Consider the following 21,841-nt stretch of genomic DNA (forward strand, 5'->3'; position numbering starts at 1 on the left):
GCCCAAAAGGACTATTTTGTCACAACAAATAGAACTTATGAGATACATTGTAGATACATTGCACAAATACTTTTAAAAGATAATTGTTTAGTATCTCCATGTTAAGGAGAAGGAAGGTAAAAATCAGAAGTAGTGCACTATTATTTAATTTCCTTTTAAGGGTCAGGCTTAAAGTCAGGCTGTAGCCTATAAAATACAAGATCTTGTCCTGAAAGCAGCCAAAAATGCAACTTCAATGTGAACAAAATATAATCCTAACTTCTCTAAAGCTCACCCAAAAGATTGAAACTGTCAGAAGAGCCCAGGGTCTTCAATGGGAGTAAAATCACTACTACATTCTCCAGGGTAGGGAAAGGGCAAAAAATATTGATAGGAGAAATGAAACTCTTGGTTGCAAAATGTTTTCCTGTTATTGTTATGAATCTAGTGGGCGTTATTTTGCCATGTGATTAAAAAAGCTTATATTATTTAAAGGACTGAAGTGTTTTATGGTTTGTACAGTTGGATAGTTATAGAATCACAACCACAAGTGAGTATTTAAAATTAATCTTAACTGTGCTGCAACATTTTTGAAAGAGAAAGACTGGTTTAATATTTATATTATAGTAACTTACAATTATAAATTATGATCATGTGTATTTGTATATTTAAGGAACACTGAAGAGCACAAATACAGGATTAAGGAATGGAGTATAAGACCTGTTTAGTACTTGCTATTGCCTTGTGTTTTGGATTTGTTTGCCCTCAAAAGGATAGTTACCCACCATGTAAGTATATAATATTTATTAATAACTTACGCAAGGCGAATGGATGATAAAGTCATGGGTTAACTATTAATGGGTTAATAAGCAAGCAAAAATGATTAAGAGACTTGTTTTTATTTGCTATATTATAATATATTCATATGTATAGATATGTACTGTATATTCATATGAATACATTATAATTATATGAATATATAAGAGTGTAGAGTGATGGCTCAGCAGTTAAAGAAACTGAGCTTGCAACTGGAAAGCTGAGAGCCCAGGTTTGAAACCCGAGTACCATGCAAGGGGGTGAACTCCCGTTATTCATCCCAACTCCTGCCAACCTAGCAGTTCTAAATCAGGCAAATGAGAGTAGATAAATAGGTACCACTTTGGTGGGAAGGTAACAGCATTCTATGTGCCTTGGCGTATAGTCATGCTGGCTATGTGACCAAGGAAATGTCTGGATAATGTTGGTTCCCTTGGCTAACCCATGAGATGAGCACATCCCCCTAGAGTTAAAGATAGAAACCTATGGGGATCTGACAGCTGGAAAGGGCAAAGCTTTATCTTTATCTATATGACTCTATGACTAGGTGACATAGTTCATAACCTAAATATATGTTTGCCCCAATTAAAGAATGTGGGAATTCTAAAGTCAATAGGCCTCATTAGCACATATTTTGAGGAGACATACATATGATTGTTCTCCGGTATTTTTGCTTTTGGGTCTGGCTCTCTTATTATATATTTTCAGGCATTATAGAACCATCCAAAAGCATTGGAGTACTGGGTGCATTATCAGATATCTGAATAGATAATGGGAAATTGGGAAAAGATCAAAGCATTTTTTTCCAAGAATTTTTTTTACCACCTCTTTGGCCAAGAGGTTGCAGGAAAAAATGCTTTGAAAAGCCTCTGATGATCCCAGCTGAGCCGTGCAATCATCAGAGGCTTTTTTTTTACTTTTAAAAGCATTTTTTCGTCAGAAAAGGTTGTAGAAAAAATGCTTTTAAAAGTAAAAAAAAAAGCCTGTGATGATCGTGCGGCTCAGCTGGGCATGGTGGGGTGGGGTGGGGGGGGGCGCAGGGATTTTTGCTACCGGTTCTCTGAACCACCCGCCGCCATCGCTACCGGCTTGGGCGATCCGGTCCGAACCGGGAGCATTTCACCCCTGATCCAAAGTACTTGAACCAGAAAACTTGATTTCTGAGCTGAAGTAGCCAGGCAAATAGGTCAAGGATTTGTCCCAGTGGTACTCAGGGGAAATTACAAGCAGGGATGTTGGCACCCCTCCCCTCCCCTCCCCTCCCCTCCCAGACACCACCAGAGTGTTGTGATTATGAATTTTTGTTAGGATATCTAATGCAACTATGTAAATCACAGCATTTGTGTAAACATTTCATTGAGTGTACATTATTTTTTGTGTTGTCTTTTTCTCAACAAGAGGCTATTGCAGATTGGAATGCTGAGATTTAGTATGTGCTATCCCAGAACACAGGCCATCAGAATTCTAGGCCATAAAAAAATATAATCCTTGTGTATTTCCTAGAACCAGAAAATCATTTTGGAGAATCTTGAATCTAGATTTAATACATTCTGTTAAAAGTCTAAGGGAATCAATGCGGGATTCAGGTGTTCAAACATTGTATATCTATGTAGGGAACCTGCCAATTTATATTAAAATTATGGCTATATGATAGAATTTTTTTTATTTCTTAGTATATTAAACAATCTATGTGTGCAATAGACTGGATTTATTTATTTATAGTCTCACTGAAAGCATCAGAAGTTAATATAAAAGAGAATATTTAAATCTATCTTCTACATATGTTAAGAAAGTGTAAAACCATACAGAGAAGGAGCTGTTATTAATAATCACCGGATGGTTTGAATACAACTCATAATTAAGATTCTACGATCCACCCTATCTGCAGAGAAGTAACAACTGTGATTGTTCCAAATGTATTATTAATAAATATTAGTACATAATGATTCTTACCTCTAAATAATTGGTTATTACCTTCAGTATTGTGAGTCTTGTATTTTCCATTTTTTTTAAAAAATGAAATGAGTAAGAGAAGGGCATATCAGAAAAAGAGCCCTGCTAAATAATATTTAGTCAGAAATACTGACTACTGAATTAGAGAAAAATGTATTCACAAAGAAGAAAAGATTGCAGGCAACTGCCCAATTCCTTTCTTCCAAACAGATGCCTGCCAATGTCTAATGGAAACCAGTGAAAGAGAGGAATGTGAATTTTCTTCAGAAAACATTACTGCAGAGCAGTGCACAGAAAATGGGTGCTGCTTTGATGCATCGGTGCCTGATGTCCCCTGGTGCTTCAAACCATCAGGTGAAAGAGGTAATGACAGGTGGGCAGCAGAAAGGGAGATTATCTATGGAGATTCTCAGTCATCCAGGTCATGGTTGTCCCAAAGGTGCTTTTCAAAAAGCAACTGGACTATCTTGGTTTTTTTGTTTTGTTTTTTTATTTGATTTATATGCCGCCCTTCTCCGAAGACTCAGGGCGGCTTACAATGTGCTCAGCAATAAGTTTTTTCCTTGAAGACGTTTTGCTTTTCATCTAAGAAGCTTCCTTGGTTCTCCTTTACCTTTCCAAAACTGAAGAAGCTTCTTGGATGAGGAGCAAAATGTCTTCAAGGAAAAAAAAATTCCAGTGGTCTTTTGAAAAGCACTTTGGGGAGAAAGAGAGATTGTAACGCTTGGATTTTTTTTTTTTTAGATTAGATTAGATTAACAAAGTTGGAAGGGACCTTGTAAGTCATCTAGTCCAACCCCCCGCCCAAAGCAGGACCCTACACCAGTGATGGCTAACCTTTTTGCCATCGCAGGCCAGGAGAGGGGGGACGGGGGAGGTTCGCGCGTGCACGTGCCCACACCCATAATTCTATATGCCCTGCCCTGCACATATGCATGCAATCCCCCTTCCCCCTCCCATTCCTGGCACATCATGGCCTGGTAGGCCCATTTTTCTTTCTTACCTGGCTCCAGATCCTCTCTAGGAGTCTCTGGAGGCTGGGGACAGCAAAAAACGTCACTTCCTGTCCCACCGGGAGTTGGGAAATCGGCCGTTTCAGGCCTCCGGAGGGCCTCCAAGGGAGTGGGAAAGGCTGTTTTCATAACCCATTTGTTTACCATTTGTTTAGAATTAATCTATTCTCATTTTTACTCTAAGAGAGAAATAAAAGGCACTCAAAGTTCTTTTGGATCAGATTGGATCAGCCTATAAGGAGTAAAAAAATGAATGAATAATTAAATAAAATCTGTCTGATCAGCTTTTCTGCCATTAAACTGTTATGATAGTGGAGCCACATTGTCAGACTTACTAATGAAACAAACCTAAAACCTTAGACCAGACACTAGTCAAATTCAAGCCATTAATAATAAACATTAATTCAGGCAGCATGCAACTTTATTTTTTAAGCCGTAGCTGTATTATCTGGAAAATACAGTGACCTGAATATTGTTTACAATAACAGCTTCAGTAACTTATGCAAGGAAAATGATTCCATCTCAAGAAAGAAAGGAGTGTGGCTATCAAGGGATCACACGCAAAAGGTGCAAACGAATTGGATGCTGCTTTGATCTAAAGGCATCTGGTGCACCAACTTGTTTTCATCCTCCAGTAAATGATGGTAGGTAATTTTTTTGAATTCTTTAAGAGCTAAACAAAGAAAGAAAAACAATAAAATGTATATCCACTTTCCCCCATTTTCTTTAAAATCCATTCTTTCCCCCTCTTATTTTATCCAATATTCTAAAGCAGATATATCTAATCTTGGCAATTTTAAGACTTGCATATTTCAACTTCTAGAATTCCCCAGCCAGCATGACTGGCTGAGGAATTTTGGAAATTGAAGTCCATGGGTCTTAAAATTGCCAAGGTTGAAACATCCCCTTCTTTAAAGTGTCTAAATAAATAACATTAATACTGTTAGCATATTATATAAATATCATTGCACTGAAATAAAATAAGGTGCCCCTAAGATTCTACTGTTTCAACAGGCTGGGCTGGCTTAAAAACGGATTTTAATGGGTGTTTTAGTATAGGCTAAATCATTTAATCTTTTTAAAATTGTTTTTTAAATTTTATAGATATACATGTTTTAGTATGGCTGTACACCGCCCTGAGTCCCTCGGGAGAAGGGCGGTATAAAAATGTAAATAATAAACAAACAAACAAACAAACAAACAAACAAATAAAGGATTTATATTAACATAATAAAATACAGAAAAAAAAAGAAGCAAAACCACCTCACAAGTCTATTACTTCAATTTCTGGTAAAAGTATGCTGACACCCCCAAAGAAGTTGCATGTATATAAGAGCTTCATCATGAAAGCCAAAGCAGCCATCTCTTTAGTTTGTTATGTTGGCTGGAGAAAAACCAGAATTTACAGCCCATCCAGAAGAGGACTTCTGTTACTTGAATTCTTGGGTTTTGTTTTGTTTATTTAAGCTTAAGTTTTCTTATGTTTCCTCACTAAGCATTTATTCATATAATGTTTTCAAAGATTGTCCACTCTACACTTATCCTTGATTTATTTTATTTTATTTTATTTTTAAATGAAAAATATAAAGAAGAATGATTTTATTATGTAATGTGATTCATTTTTCTGAATAGCTTCTCAACACTGTGTAATGGAAGGGAGTGCAAGGCTAGAATGTGGTTACCCAGGCATCACCGCTGAGGAATGCCAAGCAAAGGGATGTTGCTTCAATTCATATGACATTAATACCCGGTGGTGCTTTCATCCTCTGTCGGACACAGGCAAGTATCCAAACATGGGAGCCACATTTACCTCAAACTGAAAGAGAGAAAATCAATCTGAGGTGAGAATACATTTAGGAGTGGCTAGAAGGTGTGAGAGATGGAGTCGAGACGGTGGGGAACGAACCGCTTGGGACCAGAGAGGACCAATTTTGTAAACAAAAACCAGATGCCATCAACAAGTGGGTGTGATAAATGGACTGCAAGAGTTTGCTGCAACCAAGGAATGGCAGAAACTCAGCAATTATACTTTGGGGTAGATGTAGATGTGGGGGGGGGGGAGGGGAGAAGAGAAGTTTCTTTTCTTTTTTCTTTTTTTTAGTTTTTTAGGCTGTTCAGAAGTGGATTTCTGTTGTCTTAGCATCAGTCATATTTGCAATAAAACATCTTATCTAATCAAACTGAGTCTTGACTTTCCTGGAAGCATGCTGAGTTCCATGAGGAAGAAGTATTGTTGTAGTAGCTTGCTAAGCAGCCCTGATAAGTTTAATAATTTTAATTGTTATCTTATCAGCATTGTTTGCCTATTATTATAGTATTATAGTATGACTCTGTAATAGAATGGTTTTATCCCTGAAAGCTGCCATAGCAGACTTCTGTCTTAAAGGGAGCAAAGAAATATTATAAATAAATATATAAATTAATTCATAATAGAATAATAGAATACTGAATTAGTCCAAGCATGATTAGACACACAAGGAATTTCTTTCCTGTGCAGAAGCTCTCGGTGTACATGCAAAGCAACAGTGTAATGATAATCATAATAATAATACCAATAATACCAATAAGTCTTTGTTTGAAGTGTGGGATCTTTCCACTAAGATGAATTGTATTGTTTTTCTACATTCATTGTTCTTATACTGCTTTATCACCAAGAGAAAATATTCCAAGACATCAAGATCATACTTCTTTACTGTAATTTTGTTTTAAGTACCTGCAAGGCTATGTGGAATGGCACCCAAGAAACGAGTGTCGTGTGGAGCTCCTGGCATCTCTGCTGATGAATGCATGGCGAAAGGATGCTGCTATGAACATTACCAGTATGCCAAAACGGTCCCCTGGTGTTTCCATCCACATGAAAAACAAGGAAACTATTCTTTCTGAAGAACAACATTGAAAGAAATGTGGCTTGTTTAAAGAAATGCTTGCAGAATGAAGGCCAATTGACATAACATTAGTATGTAGATGTGCTCATACTCTTTGTATTATTATAGTAAATGTTCACTGTTTGATATTTTGAGAATATTCTGCTTCTCATCTCACTTTTTCAGAAGGAAAAACTGTAGCATCTTTACTAGAATTATCAAGGAATAAATCAACAGCAATTTCATATTTTTGCACAATTCCGAATTATAAATAATAGACAATTCACTAAATGTAGTACATCTTTGGACTAAATATTCAAAATAAATAATTTGAAAGTACATTAAGGTTTGTATTCAATGCACAGATTTAAAGACATTATTTCAGCTTTGGTTGTTGGATTAAATAGGGCCATTTCTATAACACACTGATGATAGACTCTTGCCACTTCTTGGATAGATAGCTGTAAAGCCATGTACACAAAGGTATCCTTGGATATCTTAGCCATATAGGTGGCCCAAAATATGGGAACGAGGTTTTTAAATAAGAACAGAGAAAATACAACCATGCTTACCCCATTCGAACATCTTTCCAATTCTAGGTGCAATTCTCTATACTTTAAAGCTATATGGGTAGCCCTCATTTAGCCTCATACAGTAACTGTTTCCAGTTATGACAGTGAGGAAAAAGTAACTCTGTGACTAATCTTCACATTTATGACACTTCTAAATTCTAAATTTCTAAACCAAAGGAAAGCTGAATTAAAACCATAGTCATGTTTTCACTTAGCAATCATTTTGTTTAATAGCTGAGTTGCTGGTCGCAATTGTGGTCACTAAATGAGGACTACCTGTAATTAGCTTGAATTCTATGTATTTTAAAGGTCACCCATCCCTGAATGCTTAGCTTTTAAGAAAATCAAAGCTGGTTTTCTTCCAGATTAGTATCAACATAAAAGCAAGTCTTCATGGGAACTTCATACCATCTGAAACTTGTCATGTCCCGATTCTTTCAGTATCCAGACTTAAAGAAACCAGACTCTTCCTATGACTTTTGTTGCTTTATTTAGTTCAATTTTAATTGGTTCTGATATTGGGATTAGTGTTTAAGGATATATATTTTTCCTCTTAGATTTAAATTAACTTTTAAAGAAAGGTTTCCTAATTTTTGTGAATGCATTTGAGGAGAAAAATGTATTGTGAATAAACAAATGAAAAATGGGATGTTACTCAATCTACATTCATACCTGAGAGGCAATTTCCATATTGGGGAGAAGTTTGTATTAGCCAGCAGAAAGTACCAGAAAGTACAGAATAGAAAATTTTGTTAAGCAGCATCTGGATTGAAACATAAATGGAGTAAAAGCTCTTTTTAGCAAATATGTATTGGTGATGAAGCAGAGGGATTTATTTTTTTTTTAAAAAAGGCATGCCTTCTTAATTTTCTAAAATTTATTTGTTCTGAAACTGTTTAATATTTGACAGTTGGCTAATGGCCCAATCTTGGCTAATATAAACATCTGTCTGACATCATTTATTATTTTCCCTTTGCAAATATTATCCAGATACCTCCACCACATATCTAGTAAAAATCTGAATTACATTTTCTAATTACTTGAGGTGGAGCTTTACAGGAAATTTGTTATCTGAATGAAGTACACAAACATAATGATATAAAATAAGCTCCATAAGCTCCACATAATACTCTCTTTGATCCAAATGCAAAGGTTGTATGCTATGAAGAATCAGAAAAGGGCCTGGTTATGTCTTGTTATTTTAATTCTAGGTTGCAGCGTACTGCTTGAAGGGGTAACAGCTCCATGTAAGTACTTTACTTTAGAACAGAGGTCTTCAAACTTGGCAGCTTTAAGACTTGTGGACTTCAACTCCCAGAATTCTCCAACCAGCATAGCTTAAAGCTAGTCTTAAAGCTGCCAAGTTTGAAGACCTCTGCTTTAGAACTTTCATTTTGCTGCAATGTTTCAGTACATGGAAGACACTAAATATGATATTTAACTCACCTAATATTTAGACGGTTTTAACTCATTGCTGATATTTTAATCTTCTAGATAATTTTATTTCTGCTATTGCTAAGCCTTATATATTAGACAGTCATTAATCAGTTAGGAAGGGGTCCCAACCCCTGGGTTGCAGACTGCTACCAGTCCGCGGTCTGTGGGGAACCAGGCTGAGCAAGTGACAGGCGGGTGAGCAAAGCTTCATTTGTGCAGGCAAAGGAGCTTGGTTGCACATGTGAAACCATGCCCTCCCCACTCCTGCCACTGCCTCTGCTGCTGCAGACCGTTGAGCCAGAAAGGTTGGGGAAGGCTGAGTTAAGGATTAAATTATGTGTGCATGCTTTACAGTATAAAAAATTTAAACATAAGTTACCAAGGGCTGTCCAGCCATTCTTATTAAAGCATCCCCAACTGATGAGTCTCTAGCCCAGAGGTCTCCAAACTTGGCAGCAGAGATTCCAGCACTTGATCCTTTGAGTTGTTGCTTCCTCCACAGAGAACATTCTTATGATCCAACATCTCTTCTAATTTGGACTCATAGGTTTGGTCTCATAGGTTGGTCTCAAAGACCATGCTGTTTGGACAGCATGAAGGCTCAATACATGGAGATGACAGTAGGTTAGGAAGGCTGCATTAAAACTTAACAGCCATGTGGTTTGGTATAATATTGCTTTTGGTTTAAGAGCTTTCCAGCACGACTGAATCCAAAAAGATGAAGCTGAAGAGGCAACACCGATGTTCTTAAAACGTACATCTTTGGATAAGTATGTCAATGGCAAAACATTCAAAATAGCACCCAATTATTAAACTATTTCAGCAACAAGGTATTAGCTCAGTAACTTGGTTTGGATTGATTCTGCTAACAGACTGGAGCAATGTGCCATTCACAAGGTGTCTTTTAAAAGAAACTAACCATGAAGTAGCCAATTATTATATTAATCTTTCACAGCAGTGTTTAAAAATGGGAATTGTGAGCAGCATACTTGCTCACTTGTCAAAGGTTTAAGTGAGGAGACACTTTTTCTGTATTTATAAAGTTCTGCATCTTTATAAAAATAGGGCTCCAATGTTCTTTTTGTGATAGACATGATGCTGGCTTCCATAGTGGTAGCTAAAAAAATCATTTGCCATACATTGTTAATATGGGATAACCAGGAGTTTTGTCTTTTGACAGCGAAATGCCGATGTGACGTTGATCCCCACAAACGATCCAACTGTGGACCTCCTGGGATCACTCCCCAGAAATGCGAAAATTCAGGATGTTGCTTCAATTCAACAGTCCCAGGAGTCCCTTGGTGCTTCAAACCAACTCCTCCAAAATGTAATCTATCTCTGTGATAAAAAAAAAGACTTTTCCAGTTCTTAAATGATATCCAAATTAATGGAATAGATAAGGCCTCTCATCAGGAAGAACTAGGTAACAGATATCTTGCTGGCGGTAATAGTGAGACAATATCACAGGTTCTTTTTTTTAATTGTACCCAATTAGAGTAACCCAGACTCAAGAGAAACAGAGAAGTACTGGACTCTGGAGAGATGGTTTCTTTATATCTTATAACCATTTTATAACTATAAGAGTTGGAGACATGTTTCATTTTTATCAAAACAAACATAGAAAGTTTCTCTCAATGTGGCCCAAACCCCCAAATTCATGTTTTATATCTATAGAAAGGTATTATCTCAAAATAATATCTATTTTCAATGATAGTAGAGGCAAATTTGAAAGTTAGTTGGAGTACTGAAAGGTTATCCAAATTATACAGTATATAAATCAATATTCCAATCTACTCTTAATTGGTAGTTTATCAAGAAGTAAGGTCACAAATAGAGACAGCTGAAGTTCAGAAAGGTAAATAGATCTAAATAGATCTATATAAAGTATCTAAGCAAATTTGTGATAATTAAAGATGGCTGCTTGAGCAAAAACTCTTAAGCAAAAAATGTGATCTGTGTAGTACTTTTGATTTAACTCCAGGAGTTTCAGTGGAAGACTACAAATGTAACACCTGGTTATAACTTTTTAATGTAGCCATATCTTTTCTTGGATGGTACAGTTGTGGCTGCCACATATCTGCTTTAAAGAGTTACAGACAGGTGTTACATTCCCACACTTTCATTTTCAAAGCTCTCATTTGGAATAAATCTCAACCACTGTTCAGGACAATAAAATTTAGTTAAAATTGAATTGTTACAATCAAGATCCATCAAGAGAACTCTTAAAAGCTATACATTACATTTTGAATGCTACTGAAACATGCACAGCTGGTTTTACCTTTTGAAAGAGAAATGAAGCAGGAGGCCATGGGCAGTTCTACTACTTAAATCTGAGTCAGCATCTTAAAAGTGTTGTAATGCATTTTGAACTATTGGCATTCTTTATTATGTCAGGCCACTGTAATTTTCATTACAATTTTCATTATTAGAACACATTGATTACTAGGTTTTGTCTGAATATAGTATTTGTTCTTACCCTATTATTTCTTTTTTTATTTTGTATTTGTATTTGTATTTTATTGAATTTATATACTGCCCTACTCCTGAAGGACTCAGAGCGGTGAACAGCCATAAAATAAAACATATAAATACAAAATTTAAAATAAAATAAAACGAATTAAATAATTTGGCTGAACAAATTTAAAACCCCAATAATTTAAAAACAAATTTAAAATTTCCATTTAAAAAGGGGAAAGACTTAGGTCAGGCCAGCTTGATGAAATAAGAAAGTCTTGGGCGCGCGACGGAAGGTACGCAGATCCGGGATCCTCCGTATCTCCGGGGGAACTCGTTCCAGATAGTAGGTGCCCCCACAGAGAAGGCTCTCCCCCTGGGGGCCTCCAGTCAACATTGTTTGAGCCTCCGACGGCAGCCGGAGGAGGCCCTCTCTATGGGAGCGTACTGGTCGGTGGGAGGCTATTGGTGGTAGCAGGCGGTCCCGTAGATAACCAGGTCCTAAGCCATGGAGCGCTCTAAAGGTGATAATCAAAATCTTGAAGTGCACTTGGAAGACCACCGGGAGCCAGTGCAGCTCGCGCAGGAGAGGTGTTACATGGGAGCACTATGTCGCTCCTATCACCACCCGCGCGGCCGCACTCTGCGCCAGTTGGAGCCTCCGAGTGCTCCTCAAGGGGAGCCCCATGTAGAGAGTGTTACAATAGTCCAGACGGGAGGTGACGAGGGCATGAGTGACCGTGCGTAAGGAGTCCCGATCTAGAAAGGGATGCAACTGGCAAATCAGGCGAACCTGATGAAAAATCCTCCCGGTCACGGCCGTCAAGTGCTCTTCTAAAGACAGCCGTGAATCCAGGAGGACACCCAAGTTGCAAGCCCTTTCCATGGGGGCCAATGATTCACCCTCAATAGTCAGCAATGGCACCAGCTGATTATATCAGGACGTCGGAAACCACAGCCACTCGGTCTTGGATGGGTTGAGCCTGAGCCTGTTTCTCCCCATCCAGATCCGTACGGCCTCCAGGCACCAGGACATCACTTCAAGGGCATCGTTGGGGTGGTCTGGGGTGGAGATGTACAGCTGGGTGTCATCAGCGTACTGGTGGTACTTCACTCCGAAACCATGGATGATCTCGCCCAGTGGCTTTACATAAACGTTGAACAAAAGGGGGAAGAGGACCGATCCTTGTGGCACCCCACATATAAGGGGCCTCGGGGTCGACCTCTGCCCTCCTGTCAACACAGACTGCGACCGGTCGGAGAGAAAGGAGGAGAACCACCGTAATACGGTGCCTCCCACCCCCAACTCTTCCAACCGGTGCAGCATGATACCATGGTCGATGGTATCAAAAGCCACTGAGAGATCTAACAGGACCAGGACAGAGGAGCACCCCCTGTCCCGAGCCCTCCAGAGATCATCCACCAACGCGACCAATGCCGATTCCATGCTGTACCCAGGCCTGAAGCCCGACTGGAATGGATCTAGATACCTCATTTCATCCAGGTACTGGGGGAGCTGTCGCGCAACCACACTCTCAACAACCTTCGCCACAAAGCAAAGGTTGGAGACTGGACGATAATTAGCCAATAATTAGCCAAATTAACCAAAATTAGCCAAAAGTTTTTAAAAGTTTTTTATTAGTAGTTCAAAATTAAAAACATTAGACATAGATAAGGTTAGTTAAAAGGAGGATAGCCGAGACAAATGTGTAGTGTTAGACTAGAATTATATACATTATTGTAGATAAATATGTATGTGAATTGTATAGATAGGTATATGTAGGTATAGATATGTATAATTGTATAGGAATAAGGTATAAATTACTATTATTATATTATTAATAATACTATGTTTAAATAACATATAAGGTGTAAGGAATATATTATTATATTATCATTAGTATATTATGTATTAGTTTAAAGTGTTGGAAGATGCTTGGGACCAGTGATGTTACCCTATTATTTCATGTACGTTAGAGGTTATAGTCTGCTAACTAAATAATTGGCTGTTAGTAATTTCTGGATAAGAGGTATTCTTTTGGAACATTGCTTAAAGGTAACATAGCTATAAGATAAAGTTTTTTTGGGGAAGTAACAGAACCCAAACTGCTTTTGACAATCATTACAATACAAGCCCAGTTAAATGAGTTATTAATCAGTAGTTCCTTAAAGTGGGACATTTAAATACTTCAACACATTTCTGAAATGATCTACTAAACAACACAGCATAGTTTGCAACACATGTTATGAAGAATATAAAGTTTTGTTTTGAATTTCTCAGTGATTTGTTACATATTTCATTAAACTTATTACTTCTAACTGCCACAATATTTTTAGTTCTTATTCCTTCTGCTCAGATGAGTTGAGAATTACTGTGATGGAACATAATAAAATATAAGTTTAATGATGCTCTCTTTAATGGATTTTGAATGCAGCAGACAAAAATTCCATCCAGGCAACTCTCTGAAATAATGGATAGTCCATTATATCTGAATAATCTAAACAAGGTACTCACATTTATAAACATTTTGTTAAATTTTTACATCCTTTCTGTCAATCTACATCATTTTAGTTATGTCATATTAGGTAAATAATATACATTGACACAAAAGATATAATTTTCATTTGCAAAATGACTCTAATACACAAATAATGTAAATTATTTATTTTTCAGATTTAATGGACATTCAGAACAAATGAAGAATTATCCTTCTGAATGGTACATTAAATTGAGTTTTTAAATCAGTCTCTGTTATAGTCAGAGAAATCCATGGTAAATATGTTCATGGAATCTGAATTTTAATAAAATAGGGGGCAACATTTATCTGTCTATGGAAAACACAGCACCTCCAGATGGTTTCACCCAACACCCTGATAGCTTCATCCCAATTGTTGTTATCAAGATAGACAGTATGTACAGCTATAGCATGTAGTATCTACTATATATAGCATATTCAGAACCAATTTACAGCTAGCCTTGTCCTACTAATCCTGACTTAATTTACTTTCAAAACAGATAGAAAGATGTGTCCTGCAGATGTGGAATTCCGGAAGGATTGTGGCTACCCAGGAATCTCTGCCAATGAATGTGCAAAGAGAAAGTGCTGTTTTAAGAGCAAACCACCTGGTGTCCCATGGTGCTTTTTTCGTATCAGTGTGGAAGAGGGTAAGAACAAGTATTGGTTTTGTCCTTTTGATGAATGCAACAACCTTTTATAGGAGACACATGCTAAGATACTTTCTGGCATAGAGTAGCTTTCCATTGTGAGTAGAATTCCTCATTTAATTGCATTTGTTTACAGTAGCTTAGAATTAAAATGATGCATGTACATTTATTTTTTAGATCAATGTTTTTCCCTGTTTCCTAGTTTATGATTTGTTAGGAATTTTTTTTTGGGGGGGTGTTTTGTCTTACTATTGGGGAAAGGGAAATTATTTTTATTATTTATTATCATTTTTATACTATCTTAAGTCTGTTTTAGAGCTTATGCTACAGTTTGGATAGAGATTCCCATCTCAAAACGACAGGACACAATGTCACCAATTTTAATCATTGTAGCCTGGGAATTGCACATAACAAAACAACAAAACAAAATAAAAACAGAGTCTGCATGGGATTCCCAGGCATTTTGTCTTCTTAAAACACAGGTTTCAGATTATTCTAGAAGGGAAAAAAAGAGGAAAAACATTTTGTTTTGTTTTCATTTTATTCAGAAACTGCTATGTAGTCCGCAATATATGATCCATTTCCTTAAAACATGGTAGACCAGGAATCTCCAAACTTGACAACTTCGAGATTTGTAGACTTCAACTCCCAGAATTCCTCAGCCAGCTGGCTGGGGAATTCTAGGAACTGAAGTCTAGAAGTCTTAAAGTTGCCAAGTTTGGAGACCCCTGACATACCACTGGTTGCTTTCATTAAAAAGCAATGGTTGATGATTCTGAATGCAGCTAGATTCACTTAAGAGCATCAATTTTATGCCTACATTTTGAGAGCAGCCCCAGAATTGCAGGCAGTGATATATGTCTTACTACAGTGGAATTATGGGTGGGATTGAATGGGGAAACTGATCCTGGGCTAAGAATCGTAGTGGTAAAATATCAATGAGACCACTATCTCTGATTATGCTTTTGGTGTTCCAAATGCTGCGGGTCATTACAAATGAGTGGCATGTGTGTCTGGGACAAATTTTGATGACAAAATGTAATGCAAGGTGTACTGCAATGGGAGGTTCTGAACCCCAAACATTTGTATTTGCATCTTAACTTTATAGGCTACTATGTACAGGTTGTCCTCAATTTACAACCACAATTAAGTCCAAAATTTCCATTCAAGTTCCAAGGCACGTTAAGTGATTTCCCCATTTTATGACTTTTTTGCCACAGTTGTTAAGTGAATCATGTGATCCTTAAGTGAATGTGGCTTCCCCCATTGACTTTGTTTGTCGGAAGCAAATGGTGATCACAGGATCCTGAGAAAGTGCAACTCTCTGGGGTCATGTAATCACCATTTTCTAAATACATGTGATCACCATGTGCTAAATAGATGCTGCAATGATTGCAAGTGTGAAAACCCATCATAAGTCACTTTTTTCACTGTCGTTGCCATTTTGAACAGTCACTACACAAATGGTTGTATGTTGAGGACTATCAGTAAATCATGGGGTTTGTATTATGATGTCAGCATTCATATTTGACTTTTGAACATATATACATGACTTCCAGTGGTGGGTTTCAAATTTTTTTACTATCAGTTCTGTGGGCGTGGTTGGTGGGCGTGGCATGGCTTGGTGGGCGTAGCAGGGGAAGGATATTGTAAAATCTCCATTCCCTCCCCACTCCAGGGGAAGGTTACTGCAAAATCCCCATTTCCTCCCAATCAGCTGGGACTTGAGAGGCAGAGAACAGATGGGGGAGGGACCAGTCAGATTTTTTACTACTGGTTCTCTGAACTACTGAAAATTTCCACTACCTGCTGAAAACCCACCTCTGATGACTTTCCATGTAAGTGTCTGACACAACACTGGAAAACACTGAGTAATGTAAAGCCAATTGGAAGGCACCATCATTAAGTTGTGATGTTAATAAATTTGATATAAGCCAATTCTGAATATTGCAGACAAAAGAGGATCTAATTTATCAGGGCTGAAACCAGCATCAGAGTAAGAAGGAAATTAGTGTGATAAATAATTCAGACAAAAACTTGCAATTATGGTCCTAGTAGAATATTTGTTACTTTGGGGGGAGTTGATAGAAATAGAAAAAAGAGAAAAGCTGATTTTTAAAAACTTTTTTCTTTTTCTTTCTTTTCAGAGTATTAAAATGATGTGTCAAGAAGGAACTTTCACAAAGAGCATGCTTTTGACAGAACTATTCAAGCACAACGTTATCCCATGTGGTGTAGTAATTTTGGCTTCCATGATACATTAATGCATCTTTATAGTAAACAGTTAATTACATATTTTGACACTTTTTTACATCTGCTAAAGGCAATTGTGATGATAAAAAAGCAATGTATTTATGTTTATGAATGCATTATAAATTTGCCTCTTGTACTGATATCCAGATATAGTCTACACATGAGATATTAGCTTTTTGTAACTGAAAATTTCATTTGTGAGATGCTCCTGTGATTAGAAATATACCATCTGAAAAATATGCTATTAAATCATGCAAAATAAATTGAACATAACTGCTTGTGCTAATAGAACATCTAATTTGCTTTATAAGCTTTAGTATAAATCCTTGTCAATGATAAAAGGCTTCTGACATCTTTTTTAAAATTTATGTTCATCAAGCATGTATTAGATAACAGATATAAGTATAAACATAATTATGAATACATGAAATGGATATGAATAAAAGAGAACATTAGGACAGGGATGGTAGGCACACTGGTTATATCTTACATAACAGAATGAATGAATGAATGAATGAATGAATGAATGAATGAATGAATGAATGAATGGATTTCAGAACTCTCTCGCTCTGGGGTGGCAGTTCCACACAATCTGGAAATCAAGAGGCAAGGAGGAAGTTTCTCCTGTACTTCTTCAATTACCCAACCTGCAACTTCTTTTCCACCTGCCAAGTTCCTCTTTTTCTCAGTGTTTTCAGTTACCATCTGCAGAAGACTTATTGGGCAACCATATAAGCAGTGTGGGTTTGTGAGGATGCTGAAAGGAGAAATGGGAAAGAAGTGATCTGAATATATCAGGCACTGAGTAGCAGACCCATACTTATATACAGACAACCATTCACAAGCAACAAAAAAGAACATGACCATGATGCCAAGATGGAAACCAGATTCTTCAACAGACCAAGATGTCTACTCCAACAGCACTATCACAAGCCCCAATAATATATATTCAGGATTACAAACACCTTTACATGCTTTTCCTCCAATGTGTTATCTGTCATCAGCTGCCAGCAATGCCATTCTGTATTCTACACAGAACAAAAGAGTAACATTTGCACAAAATAATTAATGAAAATAAGTTTGACATCAGGACTCAAATATAAACAAAATAATTTCTAATCTCCCAGAATATTCTATAGCAAACCTCCAAGTTACTGCTTTAGAAAGCAGGGCTTTAAGCACAGACTGTGAAATTGTTGAACTCACATGCATCACTACAGTTCAGACAATCTCAGAAGGTCCCAACATGATTTTTTAAACATGCTACGAATGTTAATTGATGCATACTAACAACCTGTCTCACAGGTAAATGGCATTTACAAAATCAACTTATCTTCCCATTTCTTCTCCTCCATCCCACCCAATTTAAATCCTACAGCAGTCCAGCCCCTTTATGAAGTAGGTTGCCTCTAATAAAAGCATCCATATTTTAATAAAAGTTATTAGAAAAGGTACTACCAGGCTCCTGAGTTTTTTGCCTGGAATCTTTGGTGTGTGAATAGCTTTTCCAAAGAAGAAATTCTCAAGCTAATTCCTCCAGGACTGAGAGTCCAAATGCGAGTTCATAAACCCTGAGGAGATGATTAAGGACCGAATAATTTTAAGAATGAAGGACCTAAGCTTGCAGAAAAAATTGCTACTCAAAGATGTAGTCGAAGAAGCCTGGGCTGCAGAATCATCCGATAACTCTGCAGCCAACATCCGAAAGTCAGGCAGCATCCCTCACACCCAAGGGACAACCGAGAAGCAACTGGAGGACCCAGACCCAGGTGTGCTGAGTGTATGGGTTTCCATGCCAGAGCAGTCTGTAGCTTAAAGGAGCCATTTGTCATTAATGCCAGTGGAAGGAACATGTAGCAGAGGCTTGCAGGGCTACACAACCGATTCCCTACTAACTCAGGCATCTGGCTACTCAAGGGAAGCAAAGCAACCAAAGACCAGGATTTCAAAGAAATAAACGGCAGGAATAGCAATAACCAGAAGTGAGAGAAATAAATCAAATGACAGTGGGACACTCAGATGTGTCTCACACCTCACCCTCAACATCGAGAGATCACCATGCAGCATGGAGTTGGACATGGGATCATTCTTCACCATCGTGTCCTGGCAAACTCTACAAGAGTTCATCCCCACAATGGAGAAAAAACAACTGCAACCACAGAGGATCACTTTGAATGACTTTCAGGGACAAAACATCCCAGTGCTGGGAAGAGCAGCAGTGCAAGTTGCATTCAACAACTTTTGTGGACAATTGCCATTGACCGTAGTCAAAAACAACAGACCTAGTCTACTGGGTATAGAATGGTTTAAACCCCTGGGCTTAGGGGTAACTGGCATCCACAAGGTCCGAGGAAATAAGTTTGAGAGACTGCTCGTAGAATTTGGGGACATCTTGGACGGAAGCCTAGGCAAGTATACAGGGAAACCTAAATCTTTTAACCTAGACCCCAATGTTAACCTGATCAGGCTCAAGCCCTGAAGGGTTCCTTTTGCTCTATGGCCGAAAATAGATGAGCAATTAGAGAAACTAATTGCCCAAGGTATACTGGAACCAGTTGACCACGCCAAATGGGAGACTCCAATAGTCACCCCAATTAAATCGGATGGGTCAATCCGCATCTGCACGGACTACAAATGTACCCTGAAAAAGCGTTGCAACAGAGCGCTTACCTGGTACCAGTCGTACAGCATCTGCTGCACTCACTAGGCAATGGAAAGATATTTGCTAAATTAGATTTAGCACAGGCATACCAGCAACTGCCAGTAGATGCCACCACCATGGAAGCGCAAACCATTGTGATGCACTGTGGGACATTTAAATGCCACTGTCTGCAATTTGGGGTAAACACCAGAGCACCAGAGTTATTCCAGAGCATGATGGAACGCCTCCTACAGAACATTCTAGGGGTGGTACTGTATTTTGATGATGTCCTCATGTTTAGAGATAACAAAGAACAACTGATCAGCCAGCTAAAAGAAACTTTGGGATGGTTCCAAAAAAGGGGCCTCAAAGTCAAAAAAAAGAGAAATGCAAAATAGGCATGCCACGAGTTGAATTCTTGGGTTATTTAATTGATGGTTCAGGAACCCACCCCACAACAGTAAAGTCAAAGCAATCAAAGAAGCCCCCACCCCCAAGAACAAAACTGAATTCCAGGCATTCCTCGGGCTATTACATTTTTATAGTATTTTTTTTAAAACAGAAGGCCACCATTGCTGAAACTTTACATAGGCTGGTAGGCAAGATGGCCACATGGACCTGGGGACACAAGGAAGCTCATGCGTTTGCACATGTTAAGGACCTGTTGTCACCAGATAGCGTCCTCATTCAATATAACGAGACTCTTCCCCTCTTGCTGACATGTGATGCTTCACCTTTTGGAGTTGGGGCTGTTCTCAGCCACTGGCTACTGAATGGAACTGAGGCCCCCATTGCATTCTACTCTAAAATGCTGTCACCTGCAGAGAGGAACTACAGCTAATTGGACAGGGAAGCATTGGCTGCTGTGGCGGGAATAAAGCATTTCCATGAATATCTATATGGGAGGCCTTTTGAACTCATTACCGATCACAAGCTACTCCTAAGTATCATTGTTGGGGATCAACAAACACCGAACTTTATGTCCCCGAGAATTGCTAGCTAGTCAATTTTCCTGACAGCATATGACTATAGACTCTTGCATCAGCCCAGGAAAAGCATCACCAATGCAGACGCACTCAGCAGGTGTCCCCTTTCTGAGTTCGTCAAAGACCCTGCCCCCATCACAAACATTCTGCTCATAGATATCGGTGCAGCCAGCCCAGTCACCACAAACGAGATAGCAGAATATACGACGAAAGACAAAACATTGTCCCAAGTTTTGAACTGGGTGTTGAGGGGGTGCCACAAGGGAAAATGGGGGGATAGGGTGATTGTACCTCACTGCTTAAGGAAACAAATATTGGAAACATTGCATGTGGGGCACCCAGGCATTGTCCGAATGACAATGTCCATTAGCCTGGAGCTATATATGGTGGCCAGATATGGACAAGGATATGGCTACCTGCACACCATGCCAAGACTCCAGGCCAGCACCACCCAGGGCACTCATCAGGGAGTGGAAGAATCCAAAGGGAACATGGTCAAGAATACATATCGATTTCGCAAACCTGATGCGGACGGACAAACTTTAATTGTTGTGGATGCATACTCCAAGTGGCTGGAGGTAGTTACAATGCTCACCTCAACCTCAGAAGCAACCATCAGAGCCCTGTGAAGGATTTTCACCACCCATGGGTTACCATACATCCTGGTCTCAGACAATAGGGCTCAGTTTACAGCAAAACCATTTGAATCATTTCTAGTGGGACAAGGGATCAGGCATGCATTAGTCATAGTATTCAATCCGGCAAGTAATGGTGAAGCGGAACAAATGGTGCGATCAACCAAAGAAGCCCTAACCAAAATGGGCCCCGGGAATTGGCAAGAAAAAACAGACCAATTTCTCTTAGCCCAGCACATAACAAATTGAAGTCCAGCAGAGTTACTGTGGGATAGAAACTGAGGTCACAGTTAGATCGATTACACCCTCACTATCACCCAGATACCCCTTTAGAGTCAACCATACAGACCAGAGCATTCGGGGTGGGAGACTTGGTATATGCCCATAACTATGCAGGCTACCCCACTTGGCTTCGGGCAAAGATAGTTACAATTACCGGCACCAAGTCATAGCAAGTTGAACTCAAGGATGGAAGGGTATAGAGGAGGCACATAGACCAACTCTGGAGTAGAGTAAAAGAGTCGAGGCTAAGGCAGTTAGATGATCCCTTGTCCCAAATAGACCCCAGCCCAGTCAGAGAACCAAGCGATACTCCACCCCGAGGAGCATACAAAGCAACACCAAACAACAGTCAAAACGAACAACCGGCCCTATCTTCAATCAACACCGAGATCCTATTCTTACCACTGAGGGAGGCGCGCGCACACATATCTGAGGAAGCAAGAGTCCAGCGATGAGATCTGGGAACTAGAGAAGAATTGGCTGGGGCAGAGTCCACCATGCCCATGGAGAAGTTCCAGGAGGTTCCTTTTGAGGACTCATGAGAAGCAGCGGACCTGACTGCACAAGCCGCCGCAGCTGGAGCAGGTGAACCACGCAGGTCTGGGCTTACCCTCAAGCGCCCCGCCTACCTGCGTGACTAAGTGGCTTAGAGCAACGCTGATTGGGTAAAAAGTTTCTAGGAGGGGAGGGGTGTTACGAAGTACAGTATTTGCATACCCGCCACTGATTGGTCTAACTAGTGGTGGGAAAAATAAACTGCTGTCAGTGACAGGCAAGGCTGATGGAGCTC

At 38.9% G+C, this 21,841-nt stretch overlaps 2 protein-coding genes across 3 annotated transcripts; both read left to right on the forward strand.

Moving 5' to 3' along the window:
- Positions 1–503: 503 nt before the first annotated feature.
- LOC139317250 (putative gastrointestinal growth factor xP4) lies at positions 504–9,898 on the forward strand. 2 transcript variants are annotated; one of them, XR_011600421.1, is made up of 7 exons: positions 504–529; positions 653–767; positions 2,959–3,111; positions 4,250–4,405; positions 5,394–5,540; positions 6,472–6,717; positions 9,815–9,898. XR_011600421.1 is itself a non-coding variant. In XM_070944271.1 (6 exons), the coding sequence occupies exons 2-6, from the start codon at positions 686–688 to the stop codon at positions 6,642–6,644; spliced, it is 711 nt and encodes a 236-aa protein (XP_070800372.1). In that variant the 5' UTR covers positions 504–529; positions 653–685; the 3' UTR covers positions 6,645–6,925. The 2 variants fall into 2 exon arrangements, 1 of the variants encoding a protein (XP_070800372.1); XM_070944271.1 differs by lacking the exon at positions 9,815–9,898 and having other exon boundaries at positions 6,472–6,925.
- On the forward strand, positions 9,727–16,785 carry LOC139317251 (trefoil factor 2-like). The gene is made up of 3 exons (XM_070944272.1): positions 9,727–9,961; positions 14,105–14,254; positions 16,402–16,785. Exons 1-3 carry the CDS (start codon positions 9,727–9,729, stop codon positions 16,407–16,409), a joined length of 393 nt encoding a protein of 130 aa, XP_070800373.1. The 3' UTR covers positions 16,410–16,785.
- The last annotated feature ends 5,056 nt before the right edge of the window (positions 16,786–21,841 follow it).

The sequence above is a fragment of the Pituophis catenifer genome, unplaced genomic scaffold (genome assembly GCF_029215685.1).
Source record: "Pituophis catenifer annectens isolate HBS135680 unplaced genomic scaffold, rPitCat1.0.hap2 SCAF_4, whole genome shotgun sequence".
Lineage (NCBI taxonomy): Eukaryota > Metazoa > Chordata > Lepidosauria > Squamata > Colubridae > Pituophis > Pituophis catenifer.